Here is a 19,943-nt window from a genome sequence, read left to right as displayed (position 1 = left end):
GACCTTTTAAGTTTGTGCTGAGCTGTGGTTTAAAACATGGTGAAGGTATGCTAGTGGCTGAGGGATTGTAATGCTTAGACGAAAGGCTGCTGATGTGGGCAGGACCACGTCGAATAATATTTCCAAATGTGAAAATAACAGCTAAAATAAAGGGAAAAATTAAAAGGAAACATTTTTGCATTTATTTGAGAAACAATTTAAATGATTTTATCGTGACATAATTAATGAAATGACAAATTTTCGCTCCAAATCATAAAATCTAGGTTGACCACTTGGATTGTTATTTTACGTCAAGGTTGTCATCCAGCCTGTTTTTTGCTCTCTAATTACTTGAATTGGCATAGATCAAGTGATCTAGTGATAGCATGCTTTTTTTTCATAGTGTATTCCTTGTTTTCATCATTGGGCTCCTTAGTTTAGTGAATCCTTTTGCATGGTGTTCTCTCTTTATGGCAATGTCCTGTGCTTTTTTCATGTTTTGCTTCCCAATCTGTGCTGCAATAGCATAGCCATGCTGAAAATAAGTGTACCAAATTCTTGATGAAACAGTGTTGGAACACCCTTCCAATCGTCAATGCCCATTGGGAAGCTCAAGACAAAATGCTACTTGGCTTGCAATGTAGCCAAGGTTCAAAAATTTGTTCTCAGTTTTGGATAAACCTAGTGATTAGTAAAAAGCTAAAAAATGTCAATTACATCATGAAAGTTGAAAACTAAGGAAAAAAGTTTGAACTTTTTTTGATGTTATATTGTTTGAGTCCCTTGGATAAATTGCTTAGGTGACTCTTACAGCAACACAGCCAAAGAATATTTTCTTGATAGTTGAAAACATGTTTCTAAGTTTGAAAAAATTACTTCATTATTTGATGGCAAACTGACCTTTGGCAATCTAACTGTGTATCAGATTGGGTTTAAATAGCTGGATCCAGGGTCTGCTGAACCGACCTGTACCGGTCGGTTCAACCCGAACCGGACCGGTACCGACTGGCACCGGTTCGGTTCCGGGGTATAAAATGGTTCCGACCCATATTGGGTCGGAACCGTTCGGTTCGACCCCCGTACCGGTGCGAACCGAGCCGGTTCGCACCGGTACATGTCCGAACCGGTGAGAACCGCTCGGTTCGCACCGGTTCGGTGCTGAAATTGGATTGCCAGCGCCGGAGGCCCTTTCAGGTGGCACTTTTGTGCGGCACTTCGAAGGTGCCGGTGCGGCTCTTTGTGCGGCACTTCGAAGTGCCGCGCTGTGGCAAAATCCGAAGTGCACAGTGGCTCAACGGTTGGCTATAAAAGCCGACCGAATGCTAAAAACAAATCCATCAGCTTAGGTGAAGGAAAGGCAGAGAGAGAGGAGAAAAAGAAGAGAAAGACAAAGGCGTGAAAAAAAATTAGAAGGGTCGGAGAGCATCGTTTTTCTTGAAGAAAAATCCAGCAAAAACTAAATACGGTAAAATTTCTTTCCCCTACATTGGTTTTTTAATCTTTCATTTAAATTGCTTAAAAAATTAAGTCAAAAATTGCCAAAAAAACAGGAAATGATTCAATGATTCCATTTCGTCTTGAATTTTTTATATGTTATCGATATATGGACAATGTTAATGGTGGAATTAACTTTTGTTTTTACAGAATTTATATAATTTATAATTTAAGTAAAAATTTTAAAAATAATTTTTAATTATAAAAAAATAAAAATTGAAAAAAATTAATGTGGTCGTAGGAATGGAGCCATCAAGGAGAGGGCAACCTCAAGAGCGTAATATTGGCTGGGAGCATGGGAAGATGCTCGGTGAACGGCACCAGTTTCAGTGCAATTATTGCCACAAGTGCTTCAAAGGAGGAGGGGTAACCAAATTAAAGCAGCACTTAGCCGGTAATTCTCGTGAGATATCTGCATGCTCAGAATGCCCACCGAGCACCCGTCAGCTGATGAGGAAAAACCTCGCTGAGATCAAAGCAGCCAAGGAGAGGGCTGCCAAGCAGAAAGCAGAGGTGGAACGCCAAGCTGCAGAAGCACCTTCCTATCACTTGATGGAGTCACAGGAGGTCGAGGGTCCAGATAAGGAGGAGACACAGATCCATTCTGCCATGTGGGCGAGTCTGGATGATCGGTGGCAGCAGAAGGAGGTGGCGAGGCATCGGGCTCGATTTGGGCCCTCGTTTTTCGAGTCAGGCGCCGGTTCTGGTGGAAGCAGACAAGATCCAGAGTTTCAAAGGACAACCTCAGTTAGGGAGGGCGTGGGCAGAGGACGTAGCCGGATTGCATCTATTCTGGGTGGTTTTGGTGGCCGAAAGAAGTCTTCCGGAGGGATTCCACCAGGTGCGTCAATCCATGATGTAGATCCGCATGCCTTCCTCAGGAGAGATTCGAAGCAGCAAAGGGTAGACACAATGTGGAAGAAGGAGAAGAAGAAGGATATGTGGCGAGCTATTGGATCCTGGTTCCACTTCAGCCACATTCCAGTGAATGCTGTAGACAATACAATAATACATACTACAAGTCTGCCATTTCTGCCATACAGTCTGCCGGTCCCGGTGTCGATCCTCCAGGCCTGAGGGACATCTATGGTGAGCTTTTTGACAACAATAAGGAGGAGCTAGAGAATTGGATTGGCTCATATAAGAGCAAGTAGCCCACATATGGGCTCACTCTGATGTGTGATGGTTGGACCGGTCCGACAAAGCGGGCCATCATCAACTTTCTGACATACTGTGATACGAAGACCTTCTTCCACAAGTCAGTTGATGCTTCGGATAAGGTGCACAACGCCAATTACATCCTCAAACTTATGGAGGAGGTGATTGATCAGATTGGAGAGGAGAATATCGTGCAGGTCGTCACTGATAACGGGCCGCAATATAAGTTGGCCGGGCAGGTCTTGATGGAGCGGCGACCACAAATTTTCTGGACCCCATGTGCTGCACATTGCATCGACCTCATCCTGATGGACATTGGAAAGATCCGTAGGGTGCAACATACAGTGGAGATGGCCCAACGCATCACCAGGTATATTTATAGCCATACTTGGGTTTTTTCATTAATGAGAAAGTATGCAGGGGGAGAAATTTTTAGACCAGGAGTCACACGGTTTGCTACGAATTATATTGCACTTGATAGCCTTATCGAGAAGAAAGGAGCCCTACGTCAGATGTTTGTCAGTCCCGAGCGGCAGGAAAGTAGATATGCTTAGGCCGGCACTGAAGGAAGCAGAATGGAAGACTTGGTAAACAGGCAATCATTCTGGCAGTGGGCCAATGCGATAGTCAAGGCTATCAAACCATTATATCAAGTGTTGCGGGCCGTAGATAGCGAGAGGTACCCCCAGATGGACTTTTTGTATCACATGATGGAGAAGGCAAAGGCTCAGATCATGGAGGCAGATGCAGCCCATGCCTAGGAGTACATCGACATCATTGAGCGGCGATGGGGAGCCCAAATGGGTAGGGAATTGCATCTAGCAGGTAAGCGATAATATTGATAATTATACTGATTGATATATTTGTATAATTATACTAAGATGGTGCTCGTTATTTATAAGATGGAGCCTGATCCAGAAGTCGCCGCGTCATGTATAGAAGATGTAACTATGATTTAGTAACATATGTAAATATATCGGATCTTATATTATTGACATACTACAACAAGCTTCTTTCCACAGACCAAATTATTTAGAGAGGGCAGCCATAGCTTTGGACAGCGACCAACTGTCGTGAGCAAGACAACTATGAATTCAGGTACAATACAAATCTGCAAGACACCTCTGCATCTGAATTATCTTCAACTATGAGGCCATCATATATGTAAAATGTAATTATCTTCAAATTTTTGCAGCTGAATGGTGGATTCATTTTGGCGGATCCGCAAAAAATCTTAAGCGGATAGCTATCCGAATCCTCTCCCAAATGGTCTCCTCGAGTGGCTGTGAGCGCAACTGGTCCACCTTCGGCCTCATCCACAGCAAACAGAGGAATCGTTTGACACAAAAGCGCCTCAACGACCTAGTTTATGTGCACTACAATCTGCGGTTGAGGCTAAAATGCATTCAGAAGGAAGTGGAGCTCAAGTATGCAGATCCCATCTATAAGACTTTTACAGATGATGATGATAATCCTATGCTCGACTGGCTTGCGGCCCAGCAGCACGAGCCCGAGCTTGATGAGCCAGGATCGCCTCGACGACCAGCTAGCATCATAGCCACCGAGGCTATGGTCGATCCACAGCAATGGGCTGAGCGCAACATTCCACGCACTCCTACAGCCGATATGACGTGGCTAGAGGGGAGCTAGTCACCGCATGACTGGTACGATGCTCCCGTTCAGAGAGATGATCCTCTCATGCGAGGACGAGGACGCTCTAGTACCCAGTCGACTCGATCAGGAGGGCGTCAATCCCAGCAAAGAAGAAAAGGAAAGGAAAGGGCCTCAATGGAGAGTGTCGAGGAGGAGACTTAGACCAGCAGCGATGAAGGTTCTGGTGGTGATGGATCTACTAGCCATGGAGGAAGTGGAGGACAGTATGGTACTACTTATGAGACACAGCCGTAGCGAGGTTTTCGATACACCGGTGAGTCTCAGTTTACGCATGCTACACAAGATACGGACCACGGTAGGCCGTCTGATATAGGCCGGTCGGATACCATTGCATATCGAAGAAGAGCTCCTCGAGGTCGTTCAAGAGGCCAGGATGCAGCTGCAGATGACCTCCCATGTGGAGTCGGATCTATTGATGTATCAAGTTCCGAGTCTTCCTATTATCCGCGGCCTCAGCCAGCCTATGGATATGGTGCATCGGAGTCATCTTCTGGTGGCTACTACCCTGCGTAGCCCGGAGGGTCTTATGGGTCGGATTTTGGTGCCGGCATATTCGGATGGGCCCCTTATCAAGACACCTCTCAGAGCCAGAGCTTTAGCGAGAGATCCGAGAGTTCTTATGACCCGACGTGCATTCCTCGAGGATTGAGCATACAAGACTACAATGCCGCTTGGTTAGAGGGATGGGTTGATCTGCCTCCATATTATGCTGATGATCCAGATATTGACGAGAAGCATCGCCACTCGACCCGATTTTAGATATCCGAGAGTGCTTTAAATGTATGTAATTGATTGTATCTTAATTTGAAAATATTTTATGTTCTTCATCTCATTATTTGAATCATTTGGAAGTAATAAGTTGCATCATCTAGTTTTAACCTTAAACCTAAACATAAAAACATCAAAAAAAATCCAAAAATGAAAGAACTCCAAAAAAAAAAAACGACGATGGGGTCGAAACCAGGCCGAATGTGCCCTATCGGTACGGTATCGGCTCGGTTTGGCATCGGTACCGTACCGTTACCGGAGTCGACCGGTACCATCGGTACCGTGAACCTTGGCTGGATCTATTTCAGAAAACTCACTTATGTCTAATCATCTTTGCAATGTAATGTTGCAATACTGTCAATTTTCTCAAAACTAACAAAGTTTAAATTTAGTCTATAAATTGTGCTTGTTGATATTTAAAAAATACACAAAGAAGTGGAATAAAAGGTGGCTTAGAACGCTTATACACAATGGATCTGGCCTAATAAGTTAGTTTTGGCTTCATTCTTAAATCAATCAGTTTCAGCTCAGTTCCAACTAGATCTGAAATGTTTCAGTTCTGTTTTGAGTTTTAGCTGAAAATTCAAACCATGGATATAGCTATACCTATATTTGTCTCTTGAGCATTGGTCAACTACTTGTGCTTTCTCCACCAATACCTCACCCCACTCATGGATGATATTAAGCTCGGAATTTCATAAACTTGACAATAACTCCCTTTTCTAACTATATTGATTAGCCATGCACATCTGATTTTTTACATTATTTTTTCCCATTAGCATGATTCATTTCTTTTAGCGACTTAATTGACGATTTAATCATCATACACTTAAAAAAAAACAATGGATTGTTCTTTAAGACTATTTCACCTTTCATGCTGCATCATCATTAGCGCCTCTTTTGATCTGAAACTCTTTTTTCTTTCCTTTTTTTTTTTGTCTCTAATGCCTCACGTCATTGTCTTGGTCAGATTTATGTCCAAGTTTATGGTTTGACCTTGCCAAATTACAATATGCTTCCTTTTCACATTTGTCTACCTATAGGCGCTTCAGTTATGTAATGATTAGTCTTCTAACTTCTAGAAAAGTTATCCTTATTTTTGAATCCAGCTTATTTCGTAGCTGTAAATCTTGTAGTCTTTTAGGTGGTTTGTTTTATGAAACCAATCTTATTGATGTTTCTTCCTTCTTAACATAGCTCAGGTTTAATTAAGATAAAGATTGCAAGTTACCAACGATGGTAGGTACATGTGAAAACAAATTATAACTTCATGTGCACCAACAATAAAAACTCTAAGCTTTGTTTATTTAATTTTCATGACAATCCCTTTATTTTTCATGACACTCTCCCTCAACAATATTGACTTAAACTCAGCATAAATGGTGTTGTTTAGGAATACATCTCCAATTTATGAAACCCCAAGTTCTTTCATCTCTTCTTTTATGCTAGAACAGTTTTGGTCAGAGTTGAGGTTAATTCAGGAAGAAACATGAGCATATGGAGAATCAAAATCATGTTTCATCTTGTAACTATTATATGGGGTTTTCGCGAAAGAAGATATCTCTAAGATGCAGTTGCAAATGTGAGCCACTTAGGGTATACTTGATAACCCACCATTGCAAAATCTTGCAATTGTCCTTGCCCCATATGTTGCATTAGATGGTGAAGGTTACGAATATGCACAGAAGTGCTATCTTACGTGCGCGCGCGTGCACAGAGAGAGAGAGAGAGAGAGAGAGAGACCAATCAACAGTCCAAACTAACCATGACAGTGTAAAAGCATATCCCAGCCTTTCCTACTTACAAACATATGATAGTGATGTTATGTTTTAGGGAGGTAGAATTGCTGCTCCACCAATGCTTAAGTTAGCTACTTTGACTGTTCAAGTTTGTCTTCAAAAAAATTGCTCCACCAATCGCTTAAAGTCACTAGCTTTACAAACATATGAATGTGATACTTAAAGTGGCAGTCTGGCAATGCGTCTTAAGTTGGAAATAATAAGGAATGCTGAGGATTCTTCATTACAGTTGCAAATTATGTTTGTGAAACTGGTTGAGTCGACTAACTTGGTTCAGTCATTGTCAAAGCTTCCTGAGTCAAAACTTCATGCAACTGAGCTAGCTTGTGAAATGATATATGACTTAGCTGAGTTTGACAGAGTCTATGACGACTTGAATGACTTGTTGAGCGCCATCTTTTAAAACAAAATTTTTTTTGGCTTGAATAAATCAAAATGAGATTAGAAGTGATTAAGCCAATCATGTATGCTTTCTACTAAGATTATATCCTTATAATTCATACATGGTTTATTTAAATCTTTGTTAACTGAAGAACTACATAGTTTACATTAATCATAACATTTATAAGTTGGTGAATAATCAACTGCCCCATTATCAAAATGCTTATGCTTATTTAAGTTGGGCTGTTAAAAAATACATAACAAGTCATATTCGGGATGCATTATGGTGCATTTCGTAGTGGGCTCTGGCTATAATTGACACCTCTTGTGTACAGCCCATGGTCTGCCATACCGGTCCGTACCGGCCCGGCCTGGGGCCGGTACTGGATCAGCGTGAAATCCGGTACCGGTAATTTATTGTTGAAGAACCGGTACGGGACCGGTTCGGACCGGTACGGGACCGGTTCGGACCGGTACGGGACCGGTTCGGACCGGTCCGGGACGCCACCGGTACGCCGACCGGTACCGGTACGGCGGACCTTGGTACAGCCAATATTCTACTTTCCTATTTCTTATGATTTTTAATATAATTGAGACATAGACAAGGTGATCTGACTATGACCTGTTAAATTAGTCAAAGAATTTTCTTTGGTGATTAGAGGGAGAGGATAACAGTTTGACCTTGTCATTATTCGTTGAAACCACAAGTTCTAACAATTTAAGTAGTTGATTTTCCATGTAGGACTTAAGGAAGTATTATAACTTATCATGTATTATTGTGCCTTCTTAAATTTTTCTTTATATTTACATTTTATATTTATTTCAAAATACATTCTTGACACACTAAGTTGACTACCCTAAGTCACATAATTAGGAGCTGGCTAGTTAATCTGGATCACAAATTTTCCAACATTTTTGCAGATTGAGTGGCGAGACTGGTCAAATCTTTTTAGGCGACAAAATCTGGTGTTTATAAATGTTAAATATAAGGATGGGGGTCAATAAGCTAAACTTTGTTTACCCATCCCACATACTCCGTGTCATCACCACCCCAATGAATAATGAAAAGTTATTTTTTATGCTTCCATATGATTTATCGTGCATCAAGTCCAATGCTTGTAAAATTTTGAATGGAGAAATGGGTTTCACTAGTTTTTTCTCCTCATATTTTTCGAAGTTCAAAAAGAAAAACTGGTAAATTATCAGTCTTTATGCCCATGCTTTATGGGGAGGGTATTATGTCAGGCTTAGAAACCTCTTTTTTCTAGCTTCTTTTTTCCTTCAAATAGATTATTTTTAATCTTAATATTATTAGTTTCTTTTCTAGTGGCATATGTTGTTGATTTTTATGTATATGTTGGTGTTCTCCTTTTGCACTCCCTACCTTTTTGTTAAATGGCCAACTGCAGCATTTTCATGAGATCTTTTTTCTCTGGCTTTCGTTCGCTATATCTTTTGATATGGTAAAGTCTGGTATTCTCCTACTCCTCATCGTTGAAAACTAATTACTATCGATTATCATGACTGTAGGTGAATGCTTTGTCCCAAAAGAATTAAGAATATGTTATATAAGTTGTAAAACGAATGCTAAGGAAACATAAGTTCCTGTAATATGTGTGCTTATCATGTTGATCACATGTTTGTTCTCCAAAGCTTATGTTTGTCTTTGGCAGTCTTGCTGCATCATATTGCATCATTCTGTGCGCCAAGCAGAAAGCTACTACTAATACTACCATTTTATTCTGCAGATTAGTTCAAACAATGGATTATTCAGTTATAGTTTTTGATACCGCTCCAACTGGCCACACACTACGTTTATTGCAATTCCCATCAACTTTGGAGAAGGGGCTGGAAAAGTTCATGGCTTTGAAAAATAAATTTGGTGGCTTATTGAGCCAGGTACAAACAGATCATGTTACTCTGGTTCTAGGAACAGATCATGTTACTCTGGTTCTAGGATGCTTAACATTGTTCTGAACTGATTTATACTGTATTAAGAGCAGCTTGTATGATTAGGAAGGCTTATTCTTTGTTGTCAAATGGGTTAAAGATGAAAGCTATATGCTTCATTATCCATCTTGCTCTGTCTGCTGTAGCTAAGTTGCTTATGAATCAAAACATTTAATACTTGAATTTATGAATATGATGCATTACTGTTGCAAATAGTAGTACATGCTTTGGAATGTGCACCTGCAGAAACAAGTGGCTGTTTCTCCTTATTTCTGCTTTTTGAAATGCCATAATCACTTGTTGCATGAATAATGGTAAGAACTAAGAAATCAGATGATTCTTTTTACCATTAGCAGTTTAGCATCATGTTTCTTTAAATAATCTTGTGAATTTGAGATTTGGGATTGCAAATTATGATTGATGAGCACAAATGATTACCAGAGGATTTGGAATATAATTGATATTAAAGAAGATGATGATAGCCTGAACTCCAATAGGAATTCATGAATAATGAAGCAATATGCCCACATAACTTTCTCAAATACTGAGCCCTAGGATCTTTATTCGCTTAAATAAAAAAAGCTTGCAATGACAACTCCTCCTTCTCACTGATCTTATTCACCCAATCTTGGTACAAGTGGAAGTTCTGACTATTAGATAAGCAACTCTCAAAAGTTCATTACTTTTAACAAATAGGCTTATATAGCTTGTAGTCCTGGTTAATCATAAAAGTTCTGACTATTAGATCCTTCACACACACACACACACAAACACACACACACAGAGAGAGAGAGAGAGAGAGAGAGAGAGAGAGAGAGAGAGAGAGAGAGATTGTTGTTAGAGTAGATTGAGTTGGAGCAATGCTCTATATATAAAAACTGTCTTTAAGCCATTCACTTTCAAAATTCTAAATTCATCCTATGACCAGATTGCTACTTTTTTTAGAAAACTAAACCAAACCAAAATTGGACATCCAAGTGATATAATGCGCTAATCTCTAAGTACAAACACTCATCCAAGTGATATAATGCTCTAATCTCTAATTACAAACACTCAACTAACCATTTAAAAAAAAAGAAATCCTTGATTTAATGATCATTCACAACCAACTTCTAAGATTGAGTCACCAAGATTTCCCATCTTGTAGTTACTAGAAAAATATTTGGGAACCATTGTCCTGACTAATAAGGCCTTTGTTCTTTATGTTAACCAACCAAAAGTCTTTATAGTTTATCATATTAAAATTTTAAAATATCTTCTGATAATATCAAGGCACATAGGTTTCTCTCACTCGTTTGTTCCCTCTTATCACAAACTTTACCTTTTACTGTATACCTTAGGATATCATCATTATGCCCATTTGTTGTTACAATCAACCAGAACCATCATTATGTCCATTTGTTGTTACAATTAACCAGAACGGTGACCATGGATCGGGTTATTTTTGGATTCATCATTTTTTGTGCTGAGAAATTTGTAAGAAAACCATATTTTTATTTTAAAATTTAATTTTCTTGGTGATACATGTATTCTTCTATGAGCTTGATGAAAAACATGTGGATCTATGTTGCATGGAGCGAATTTAAGAAATAATCGAAACGTACCAGTTATCTTTTAAGATTTATCTGGAGAAACTAGTTTTGTTTTAAGATTTTGTCTGGAGAAACTGAAAGTATCCCAGAAATCTCATTTGCCCCTTCAAGTTGTAACCTAGGTATACACCTGATTTGGCTCTTTTGCTACTTCCCATTGTTAGATTTATAATACGAATTATGGCAAAGAGGGTAATTTTTGCATACCTTGCCTAGAAAATATATATTGTTCAAGATCATTCTACTGTGCTGTTAAATAAGAAGCACCAGAATTGTCATGTTTACTGTTATGTTTTAGTTTGCCGTGTACTCCAGTGTGGGCCGATATATGGCTGCTCTACACCGTATTGTTTGTATCATGACACCCTCCCAATCTTCTTCCCTTTTGGTGTTGCACCGACGAATCTTCAGCACATACCATACAATATGATACAAAGCTGCATTTAAGTTCATGAGTAGAATGTGTTTATTGTTATAATCTTCAACTGAATCTGATATATTTATATATTTAGATAATGTTTTAAAAGATTATAGGTGCTATACAAGCAGCCAGGGTGCCAGATAGCTCCTAGGTGCTAGGTGGGTACCCAGAGGTCAATGCAGCCCAGAATTGATAGGTTCAGAAAGCAGATAATATAATTAAAAAACTTGAAAGATAGTCATTCTATTAAATAAGATCCAGTAAATCAATGGGAAGTGCCAAACTTGATAGCATTGAATACTAACTTATAATTTGGTCACATCCCCTGCACTGAAACATGAAACATTAATTTCCACCTACGACCAAAATCTGACAAGGATTGATTTTATAAATTGGCCTGCTTTACATAAGTGGCTCAATATCAATGTCAGCAGTGTTATATCTATACTTGCATAAATGTCTAAGGTTGTACCAGCAGTACCAGCAATACCAGCAATGCAAATGTGATTTGAAATTATGCACTTGTATGCTGTTTCTTCAACTAATAGTATTTTCCATTAGATAAATTGATTAACACTTTGTTTGACAGGCTACACGTATTTTTGGTCTTGGTGATGAGTTCAGTGAGGATGCAATGCTAGGGAAACTTGAGGGCATGAAAGATGTGATTGAACAAGTGAACAGACAATTCAAAGATCCAGTAAGATCACAGACCTTCATCTTTTGTTTCCAATTAATGAACAAGTAAATACAACATTTTTTGTGAATCTAAAAATTGTTAAAGTGCAAGTCAGATAATCAAATATACAAAAAGGGGCCTTGTTTGGCAGCCTTGTAATTTATCTAAAAGGTGTGCTCTTAGATTTATGTTTGGCTAGTACGAGGAATGACTAAGGAAGCTCGGGAATCTCCACTGCTTGTGCTAAGAGCCTTAAACAACAATAAAATCGATACTGTGTATTCTTCTAACATGTTTTAGTTATGAGTTTAGCATAAATTTTACAAACTAAAACATACCTTCAGTGGGTTTCTAGTTTTATATGTTTACTTTTATATATGGTAAAATATGTTAAATTGTTGATTTATGTAAACTGCATGAAAAATTATTGAATCATTGACTTTGCACTAAGTTTATTGCTGCGAGCTGTATGCGAATACTATGTGATGGTGAGAGAGGCTTAAACTGAAGGTTTGAAATACATTCAAGGTGTTAGCAAGGCCGATAAAAATGTTAAGAATTGTTTGCCACCACAGAGTCTCTCTCGCACCGCCTAAGTGAATGTGCATGCCAGAGAACTTGTTAGCACAAGTCGGATGGCAGGGGTATGATGTGGGGAGTGTACCACCGGTATCAAATTAGTTGGAAAGATAGTGATTAAAGGAAGAATAGAGTAGCATGGGTCCAGGTGCCTTGACCTTCAATGACTTTTGCCACCGTCACACTACCGTTCGAACAAGATAGATCTGGATAGGAATAGGGGTGCAAGTGTGCAACATTAGGCTACAGAGTACAAATTCTAAGCTACAACTGTTCCTAGGGTAGAAATTACTGATATATTAAGAACTAAGATAAGGTAGAATGTATTGATTTGGATTGTTGAAAGGTCCCTACAAAGTATAATTTCCACTTATTTATATTAACTGTTGCTGGTGGTCCAAACCGAGAACGATTGACACGACGGTGTGAACGGGGTTCCGCCTGAGTTGTCTTGGTTGGTGCTGGTTGCGCTCCACCTTCCGCCAAGGAACCTGCAAACAAGCCTTGCACCACCACCAGGGTGGTGATGGCCCTCCGACGGTCAAGTCAGAGGAGATTGGAGGAGGAGAGATGATAATCCCAAGTGGGAGAGAGTGCTCTGGGAGGTATTGCTTACCCCCCCTTCTCCCCCCAGCCGCATATATGCCTGGCTGGGAGGTCTCTCAGGGGGGTTTGTCGTCGTGGGGCACGATAGAATGGCCACTGACATGGCCGTTACGGGGCGTCGTGGAGCAGCGCCGGGTACGGTCATGGCAGGGCGTAGTGGAGCTCCGCTTTGTACGGTCGATACAGGAGATCGTGGGCAGCATCGGGTACAGCCGTTGCAGGGAGTAGTGGAGCAGGAGGCCGCGGCGTGCCTCTGGAGAATAGCCTGTCGTTATCAAAAGATCTCCGATTCGGGGTCGGAATGCTGGATCATAGGGCAGCCGACCCGGGGTCGGGCTGCGGAGCCGAGGAGGTCCGACTCGGGGTCGGAGTGCTGGATCATAGGGCAGCCGACCCGGGGTCGGGCTGCGGAGCCGAGGAGGTCCGACTCGGGGTCGGAGTGCTGGATCATAGGGCAGCTGTAGCTTTCCTGGATACGCGTGCCGATCACGTGGGGCATGGCGGCTCAATTCCCCCATAACAGTAGCCCCCCACTTCCGAGCCTGGAACCAGAAGGGGAACAGGTGAAGGGAGTGATGTTTCGAGATTGCCGCCATCCTTCGGAGAGGCGCGCGCGCTTCAAGCTTCCCGCCTTCTTTATGGCGTATGGCGGTTGCTGCTGACCTGGCAACCTGAGGATTTCGGCGGACATCCTTCCTTAATGGTGTCGATTCGCCTTTGGGGTGCGAGCGACCCTTCGGCGGCCAGGCGTCTTCTGGCGTCATCGAGGTGTCACTTGCCCAATTGTATGGGCCTCGGCCCTGAAAATTAATGCACGTTGAATATTTCTTCATCTCGCCCTCGTCCTCTTTTTTTTTTTTTTAGCTCTTGGTTGCTTCTTGCTGACTTTTGATTCCCGAAGTTCTTCCGGCGCTAGGCCAGGCATCCGAGGGTTAAACCTCAGGAAACTCTTCCGGCGCTGAGCCAGGCATCCGAGGGTTAGGCCTCAGGAAATTCTTCCGGCGCTGAGCCAGGCATCCGAGGGTTAGGCCTCAGGAAAGTCTTCCGGCGCTGAGCCAGGCATCCGAGGGTTAGGCCTCAGGAAACTCTTCCGGCGCTGAGCCAGGCATCCGAGGGTTAGGCCTCAGGAAACTCTTCCGGCGCTGAGCCAGGCATCCGAGGGTTAGGCCTCAGGAAACTCTTCCGGCGCTGAGCCAGGCATCCGAGGGTTAGGCCTCAGGAAACTCTTCCGGCGCTGAGCCAGGCATCCGAGGGTTAGGCCTCAGGAAACTCTTCCGGCGCTGAGCCAGGCATCCGAGGGTTAGGCCTCAGGAAACTCTTCCGGCGCTGAGCCAGGCATCCGAGGCCCGAGCCTCGGGAGATTCCACTCGTTGGTCGGCCTAGGCTGGCGCAAGCCGAGGCGACCGGTCGGGGCTTCCGGCTAGTCTGCTCCCGGGATGATCATCGGGTTAGCCAGGCATCTGAGGGTTGTCAAGCCTCAGGGAAATTCCGCTCGTTGGTCGGCCAAGGCTGAGGCTGGCGCAAGCCGAGGCGACCGGTCGGGGCTTCCGGCTAGTCTGCTCCCGGGATGATCATCGGGTTAGCCAGGCATCTGAGGGTTGTCAAGCCTCAGGGAAATTCCGCTCGTTGGTCGGCCAAGGCTGGCGCAAGCCGAAGCGACCGGTCGGGGCTTCCGGCTAGTCTGCTCCCGGGATGATCATCGGGTTAGCCAGGCATCCGAGGCCCGAGCCTCGGGAGATTCCACTCGTTGGTCGGCCAAGGCTGGCGCAAGCCGAGGCGACCGGTCGGGGCTTCCGGCTAGTCTGCTCCCGGGATGATCATCGGGTTAGCCAGGCATCTGAGAGTTGTCAAGCCTCAGGGAAATTCCGCTCGTTGGTCGGCCAAGGCTGGCGCAAGCCGAGGCGACCGGTCGGGGCTTCCGGCTAGTCTGCTCCCGGGATGATCATCGGGTTAGCCAGGCATCTGAGGGTTGTCAAGCCTCAGGGAAATTCCGCTCGTTGGTCGGCCAAGGCTGGCGCAAGCCGAGGCGACCGGTCGGGGCTTCCGGCTAGTCTGCTCCCGGGATGATCATCGGGTTAGCCAGGCATCTGAGGGTTGTCAAGCCTCAGGGAAATTCCACTCGTTGGTCGGCCTAGGCTGGCGCAAGCCGAGGCGACCGGTCGGGGCTTCCGGCTAGTCTGCTCCCGGGATGATCATCGGGTTAGCCAGGCATCTGAGGGTTGTCAAGCCTCAGGGAAATTCCGCTCGTTGGTCGGCCAAGGCTGGCGCAAGCCGAGGCGACCGGTCGGGGCTTCCGGCTAGTCTGCTCCCGGGATGATCATCGGGTTAGCCAGGCATCTGAGGGTTGTCAAGCCTCAGGGAAATTCCGCTCGTTGGTCGGCCAAGGCTGGCGCAAGCCGAGGCGACCGGTCGGGGCTTCCGGCTAGTCTGCTCCCGGGATGATCATCGGGTTAGCCAGGCATCCGAGGGCCGAGCCTCGGGAGATTCCACTCGTTGGTCGGCCACTTGTCGCTCGCCGCCCATCGGGGTTTCTTTGTGCCCAGCCGCGACCGTGTTTCTCCTCTCCTCCAAGCGTTGCCTGGGGGGAACACGAGAAGGGTATTAAACGCTAATTAATGTGTTACCTGGGAAATCGGATCGCCAGTTGCTGCTGGTGAGGAGTGTTAGTTGAGCGGCCGCGATACGCGGGTTCTTCGAGGAGGATGCGGCCTGGGCGCGAGCGGAGACACGTGGACCTAGGGGTATACGTCACCCGGATCGTCCTGCACAAAGAATGCGATTTAAGGAGAATGACGCTTAGGAAATCGCGGGGAGATACGCCTCGGGAGCCGGAACGGCTCCGGATTCAGTGCGCCTGCATTTATTGGAGCCACCCGTATCGGAACTACCAGGGGGCCGCAGCTTGGCTATAAATACAGGTGCAGGTACGATGGAATTTGCTAAGCCGGAGCTGCAGGTTGCCATGGATCGCGGACCTCCTCCTTGGCATATGACTGAGAGACTCCTGTCGAAGGAAAGGGGAGGCGCTCCCCTTACAACTTCAGCCAACTAGCCGTTTCATCTGGGATCAACAAGGAGGGTCTCCCCGGCGGAACTCCGCTTTAGGCGTTTCATCCGGGATCACATCTCCCCTCCTTGAAGTTCAGCCTCCCGGTTGAGCTCTGCGCCGGACGCTCAATCCGGGACCGCGCCTCCATATACTCTTCCCCCTCGAATCCCTTCTCTTTCCTACCACTGGGGAAGATGGGAATATCCTTTGGAGGCGGCGTTCCCCTGGGGGCAGCGGGAGCTTCTTCTGCGGCGGCTCCTCCTCTTTTTGGTGAGGTGCTGGATGGCGCCTCCGGTTAGAAGCACCCACTTCTGGTGGGACTGCAGCCGCCCTGGGTTGAGGGTTTGGGTCCCCACCTCTTCTTTACTTTCTTTACTCCCTAATTCCCCTCTGGGAATTCCTTGTAATCACACGAGCACGCCACTGTAACCAGAAATTATTGAAATGAAAAGTATTGCACCTTTTTAAATTGTCTTTCTGGCCTTGTTGTTCTACTGGTAATACATCCGCAGGTTAGCGGAATTCCAGCCCCTTGGAATTTCTCGGCCATCTAGGGCTTCCAACTGGTAGGAGCCAGGTCGGTTTACCCAACGAACTTTATACGGGCCTTCCCAATTTGGCGCTAGCTTCCCACCTTCCGTAGGTTGAGATACCTTAGCTCGCCTCAGCACCAGATCTCCAATTCTGAAAAGCTTCGGTCGGACTTTGGAGTTGTAATATCGGGCCACCCTCTGCTGATACATTGCCATCCGTACCTGAGCCATTTCCCTTGCCTCTTCCAAGAGATCCAAGTTCCCTCGGAGTTGCTCTGAATTGGCCTCGGGTCGGTGCGCGGCCACCCGAGGCGAGGGGAGTCCGAGCTCCACGGGGGCAACGGCTTCCGTGCCATAGGTTAGGCTGAAAGGCGTCTCTCCAGTAGGAGTCCGTTGTGTGGTCCGATACGCCCAAAGGACATTCTCGAGTTCCTCGACCCAAGCTTGCCCCGTCCGGCCGATCCGCGCTTTGATACCTTGGAGGATTGTCCGATTTGTGACCTCGGCCTCGCCGTTGGTTTGGGGATGCGACACGGATGTGAACCGATGCTCGATCCCAAATTCCTCGCAGAAGTCCCGGAAGTGCTTGTTATCAAACTGTCGACCGTTATCCGAGATGAGGACCCGAGGTACTCCAAATCGGACAATGATGTTCTTCTTCACGAACTTCCGGACTTGTGCCTCCGTGATGGTGGCCAGTGGCTCTGCCTCCACCCACTTGGTGAAGTAGTCGATGGCGACAATCAAAAATTTCCGCTGGGCCGAAGCGACGGGGAATGGTCCGAGGATATCCATTCCCCATTGTGCGAAGGGCCAGGGCGCGGTGATTGGCGCCAAGGGGACAGAGGGGACTCTCTGGACGTTGGCGTGGCGCTGGCAGGCGTCGCATTTCCGCACGTGGTCCTTCGAGTCCTCCATCAAGGTCGGCCAATAGTAGCCTTGCCTCATGATCTTATGCGCCAAGGACCTAGCCCCCAAGTGCGATCCGCAGATGCCTTCGTGGACTTCGCCGAGGGCGTAGGCCGCTTCCGCGGGGCGGAGGCACCTTAAGAGGGGGGCGGTAAACGAGGTCCGATACAGCCTCCCTTCATAAAGTACGTAGTGGGCGGACTTCTTTACAAGCCGCCGGGCCTGATCTTCGTCTTCAGGGAGGATTCCTTCGGCGAGGTAGGCGACGAGCGGGTCCATCCAAGACGGCTCCGGATCAATTGCCATCACCGCTCCAGCCCCGTCAATGCTCGGGGCATCCAGGGTCTCCAGGTAGATTGCCCTCGACAAGTTGTGCGCGTCTGCGTCCACTAGGCGGGACAACCTGTCGGCCCTGGCATTTTCGCTCCTCGGGACCTGCTGAATGTCAACACTGCCGAGGTCGGGAATGAGTGTTTGCACCTTCCGGACGTAGCTCTGCATGGTCGGGCTCCGCGCCTCGAACTCCCCTCGAACCTGCCCGACCACCAGCTGGGAGTCGGTGAAGACTTTCAGACGCCGGATGCCGAGCTCCTTGGCGAGTTTGAGTCCCGCGACTAGGGCCTCGTACTCCGCCTCATTGTTGGTCACTGGAAATCCGAACCTCAAGGCATACTCGGCTATCACTCCATCGGGATTGGTGAGGACCAGCCCAGCCCCTCCACCTTCAGGGTTCGACGACCCGTCAATGTGGAGCGTCCAGATCGGGAGATCGAGGCTGGGTGTCTCCGGCGGCTTAGGTTCCGCCTCCTGCACAGTGCACTCAGCGAGAAAGTCCGCGAGTACTTGGGCCTTGATGGCTGGTCGGGGCTGGTAGCGGATGTCGAACTCACCAAGTTCTACTGCCCACTTCACCAGCCGTCCCGCATTCTCTGGATTGCTGAGAATCTGCCGCAGTGGTTGATCGGTCAAAAGGGTGACAGAATGAGCCTGGAAATAGGGGCGAAGCCTCCTGGTCGCAGTCAGCAGCGCGAAGGCGATCTTCTCAGCCTTCGTGTACCGCGTCTCGGCATCCCGGAGGACTCGGCTGATGTAGTATACAGGCTTCTGAAGTCTTGCCTCTTCCCGAACCAGTACTGCGCTGACTGCGGTTGGGGAGACCGCCAGGTAAAGGTAGAGCATCTCCCCCTCTTGCGGCTTGGACAGCAGGGGAGGAGACGCCATGTACTCCTTGAGCTGGTCGAACGCCGCATGGCATTCGGCCGTCCAGAGGAAGTCTTTTGGGCGCTTCAACACCTTGAAGAATGGTTGGCAGCGTTCGGCCGACTTTGCCACAAATCGTCCGAGCGCGGCGACCCTTCCAGCGAGCTCCTGAACCTCCTTCACTTTGGTCGGAGGGGACATATCCTGGATGGCTTTGATCTTGTCCGGGTTGGCCTCGATCCCGCGCTGGTTGACAATGAAACCGAGGAACCTCCCGGCCGAAGCACCAAAAGCGCACTTCGCTGGGTTTAGCTTCATGCGAAACTTTCGCAAGGTGGTGAAAGTCTCCTCCAGATCTGCAATGTGCTGGTCTGCATGGCGGCTTTTTACCAGCATATCGTCCACGTACACCTCCATATTCCGGCCGATCTGCTCCTTGAAGATTTTATTGACGAGGCGCTGGTAAGTGGCGCCAGCGTTCTTCAGACCGAAGGGCATTACCTTGTAACAGTACAGCCCCCGGTCTGTTATGAAGGCAGTTTTCTCCTCGTCCTGTGGAGCCATCATTATTTGGTTGTAGCCGGAGAAGGCGTCCATAAAAGACAGTAGCTGATATCCGGAAGTCGCGTCGACCAGTTGGTCTATCCGTGGAAGCGGAAAGCTATCCTTGGGGCACGCCTTGTTCAGGTCGGTGTAGTCGACGCACATCCTCCACTTCCCGCTCGCCTTCCGGACAAGTACGACGTTTGCCAGCCACTCGGGGTAGCTCACCTCTCTTATGAAACCTGCCTCCAAGAGTTTGTCTACCTCCTGGTCGACCACCCGGATCCGATCCGGGGCACAGTGTCTCTTCTTTTGCTTTACCGGTCGGTGGGTCGGGTCGACGTTGAGGGCGTGAGAAACGACCTCCGGGTCGATCCCAGGTACATCGGCCGCCGACCAGGCAAACACATCTGCATTGGCTCGGAGGAATTCCACTAACCGGAGCCGAGCTTCCAAGTCGAGATTGGCACCGACCCGGACCGTGCGGTCTGGGCGGCCTTCTTCGAGGGGAACTTCGATTACGCCCTCGGCCGGCTCCCCGTGCCGCAAGGCCACTTCGTCTCTGGCGTCAAGTGACTCGACGCTTAGGGCCTCCATGGGCTTCCTCCCTTTGAGAGTTGCTAGGAAAC

General features: G+C 46.5%; 2 protein-coding genes across 2 annotated transcripts in view; both read left to right on the top strand.

Annotated features, from left to right (window-relative positions):
- LOC103714356 (P-loop containing nucleoside triphosphate hydrolases superfamily protein) overlaps positions 1 to 19,943 on the top strand; it is a 49,215-nt gene that overhangs the window by 5,903 nt on the left and 23,369 nt on the right. The window contains exons 3-4 of the mRNA XM_039133854.3: positions 9,002 to 9,152; positions 11,806 to 11,916. Coding sequence (XP_038989782.1) covers positions 9,002 to 9,152; positions 11,806 to 11,916 — 262 coding nt within the window. The remainder of the gene's footprint in view (positions 1 to 9,001; positions 9,153 to 11,805; positions 11,917 to 19,943) is intronic.
- Positions 1,717 to 4,419, top strand: LOC149753654 (uncharacterized). Its single transcript, XM_089930311.1, has 3 exons — positions 1,717 to 2,376; positions 2,628 to 3,171; positions 3,770 to 4,419. Exons 1-3 carry the CDS (start codon positions 1,717 to 1,719, stop codon positions 4,279 to 4,281), a joined length of 1,716 nt encoding a protein of 571 aa, XP_089786437.1. The 3' UTR covers positions 4,282 to 4,419.

This window comes from Phoenix dactylifera, chromosome 4 (genome assembly GCF_051530095.1).
Source record: "Phoenix dactylifera cultivar Ajwa chromosome 4, Ajwa_hap1_PhDact_Kaust_v1.1, whole genome shotgun sequence".
In the NCBI taxonomy this organism is placed as follows: Eukaryota; Viridiplantae; Streptophyta; class Magnoliopsida; order Arecales; family Arecaceae; genus Phoenix; species Phoenix dactylifera.
Note: the sequence above shows the minus strand (reverse complement) of the source record. Positions and strands in the feature narration are given on the sequence as shown.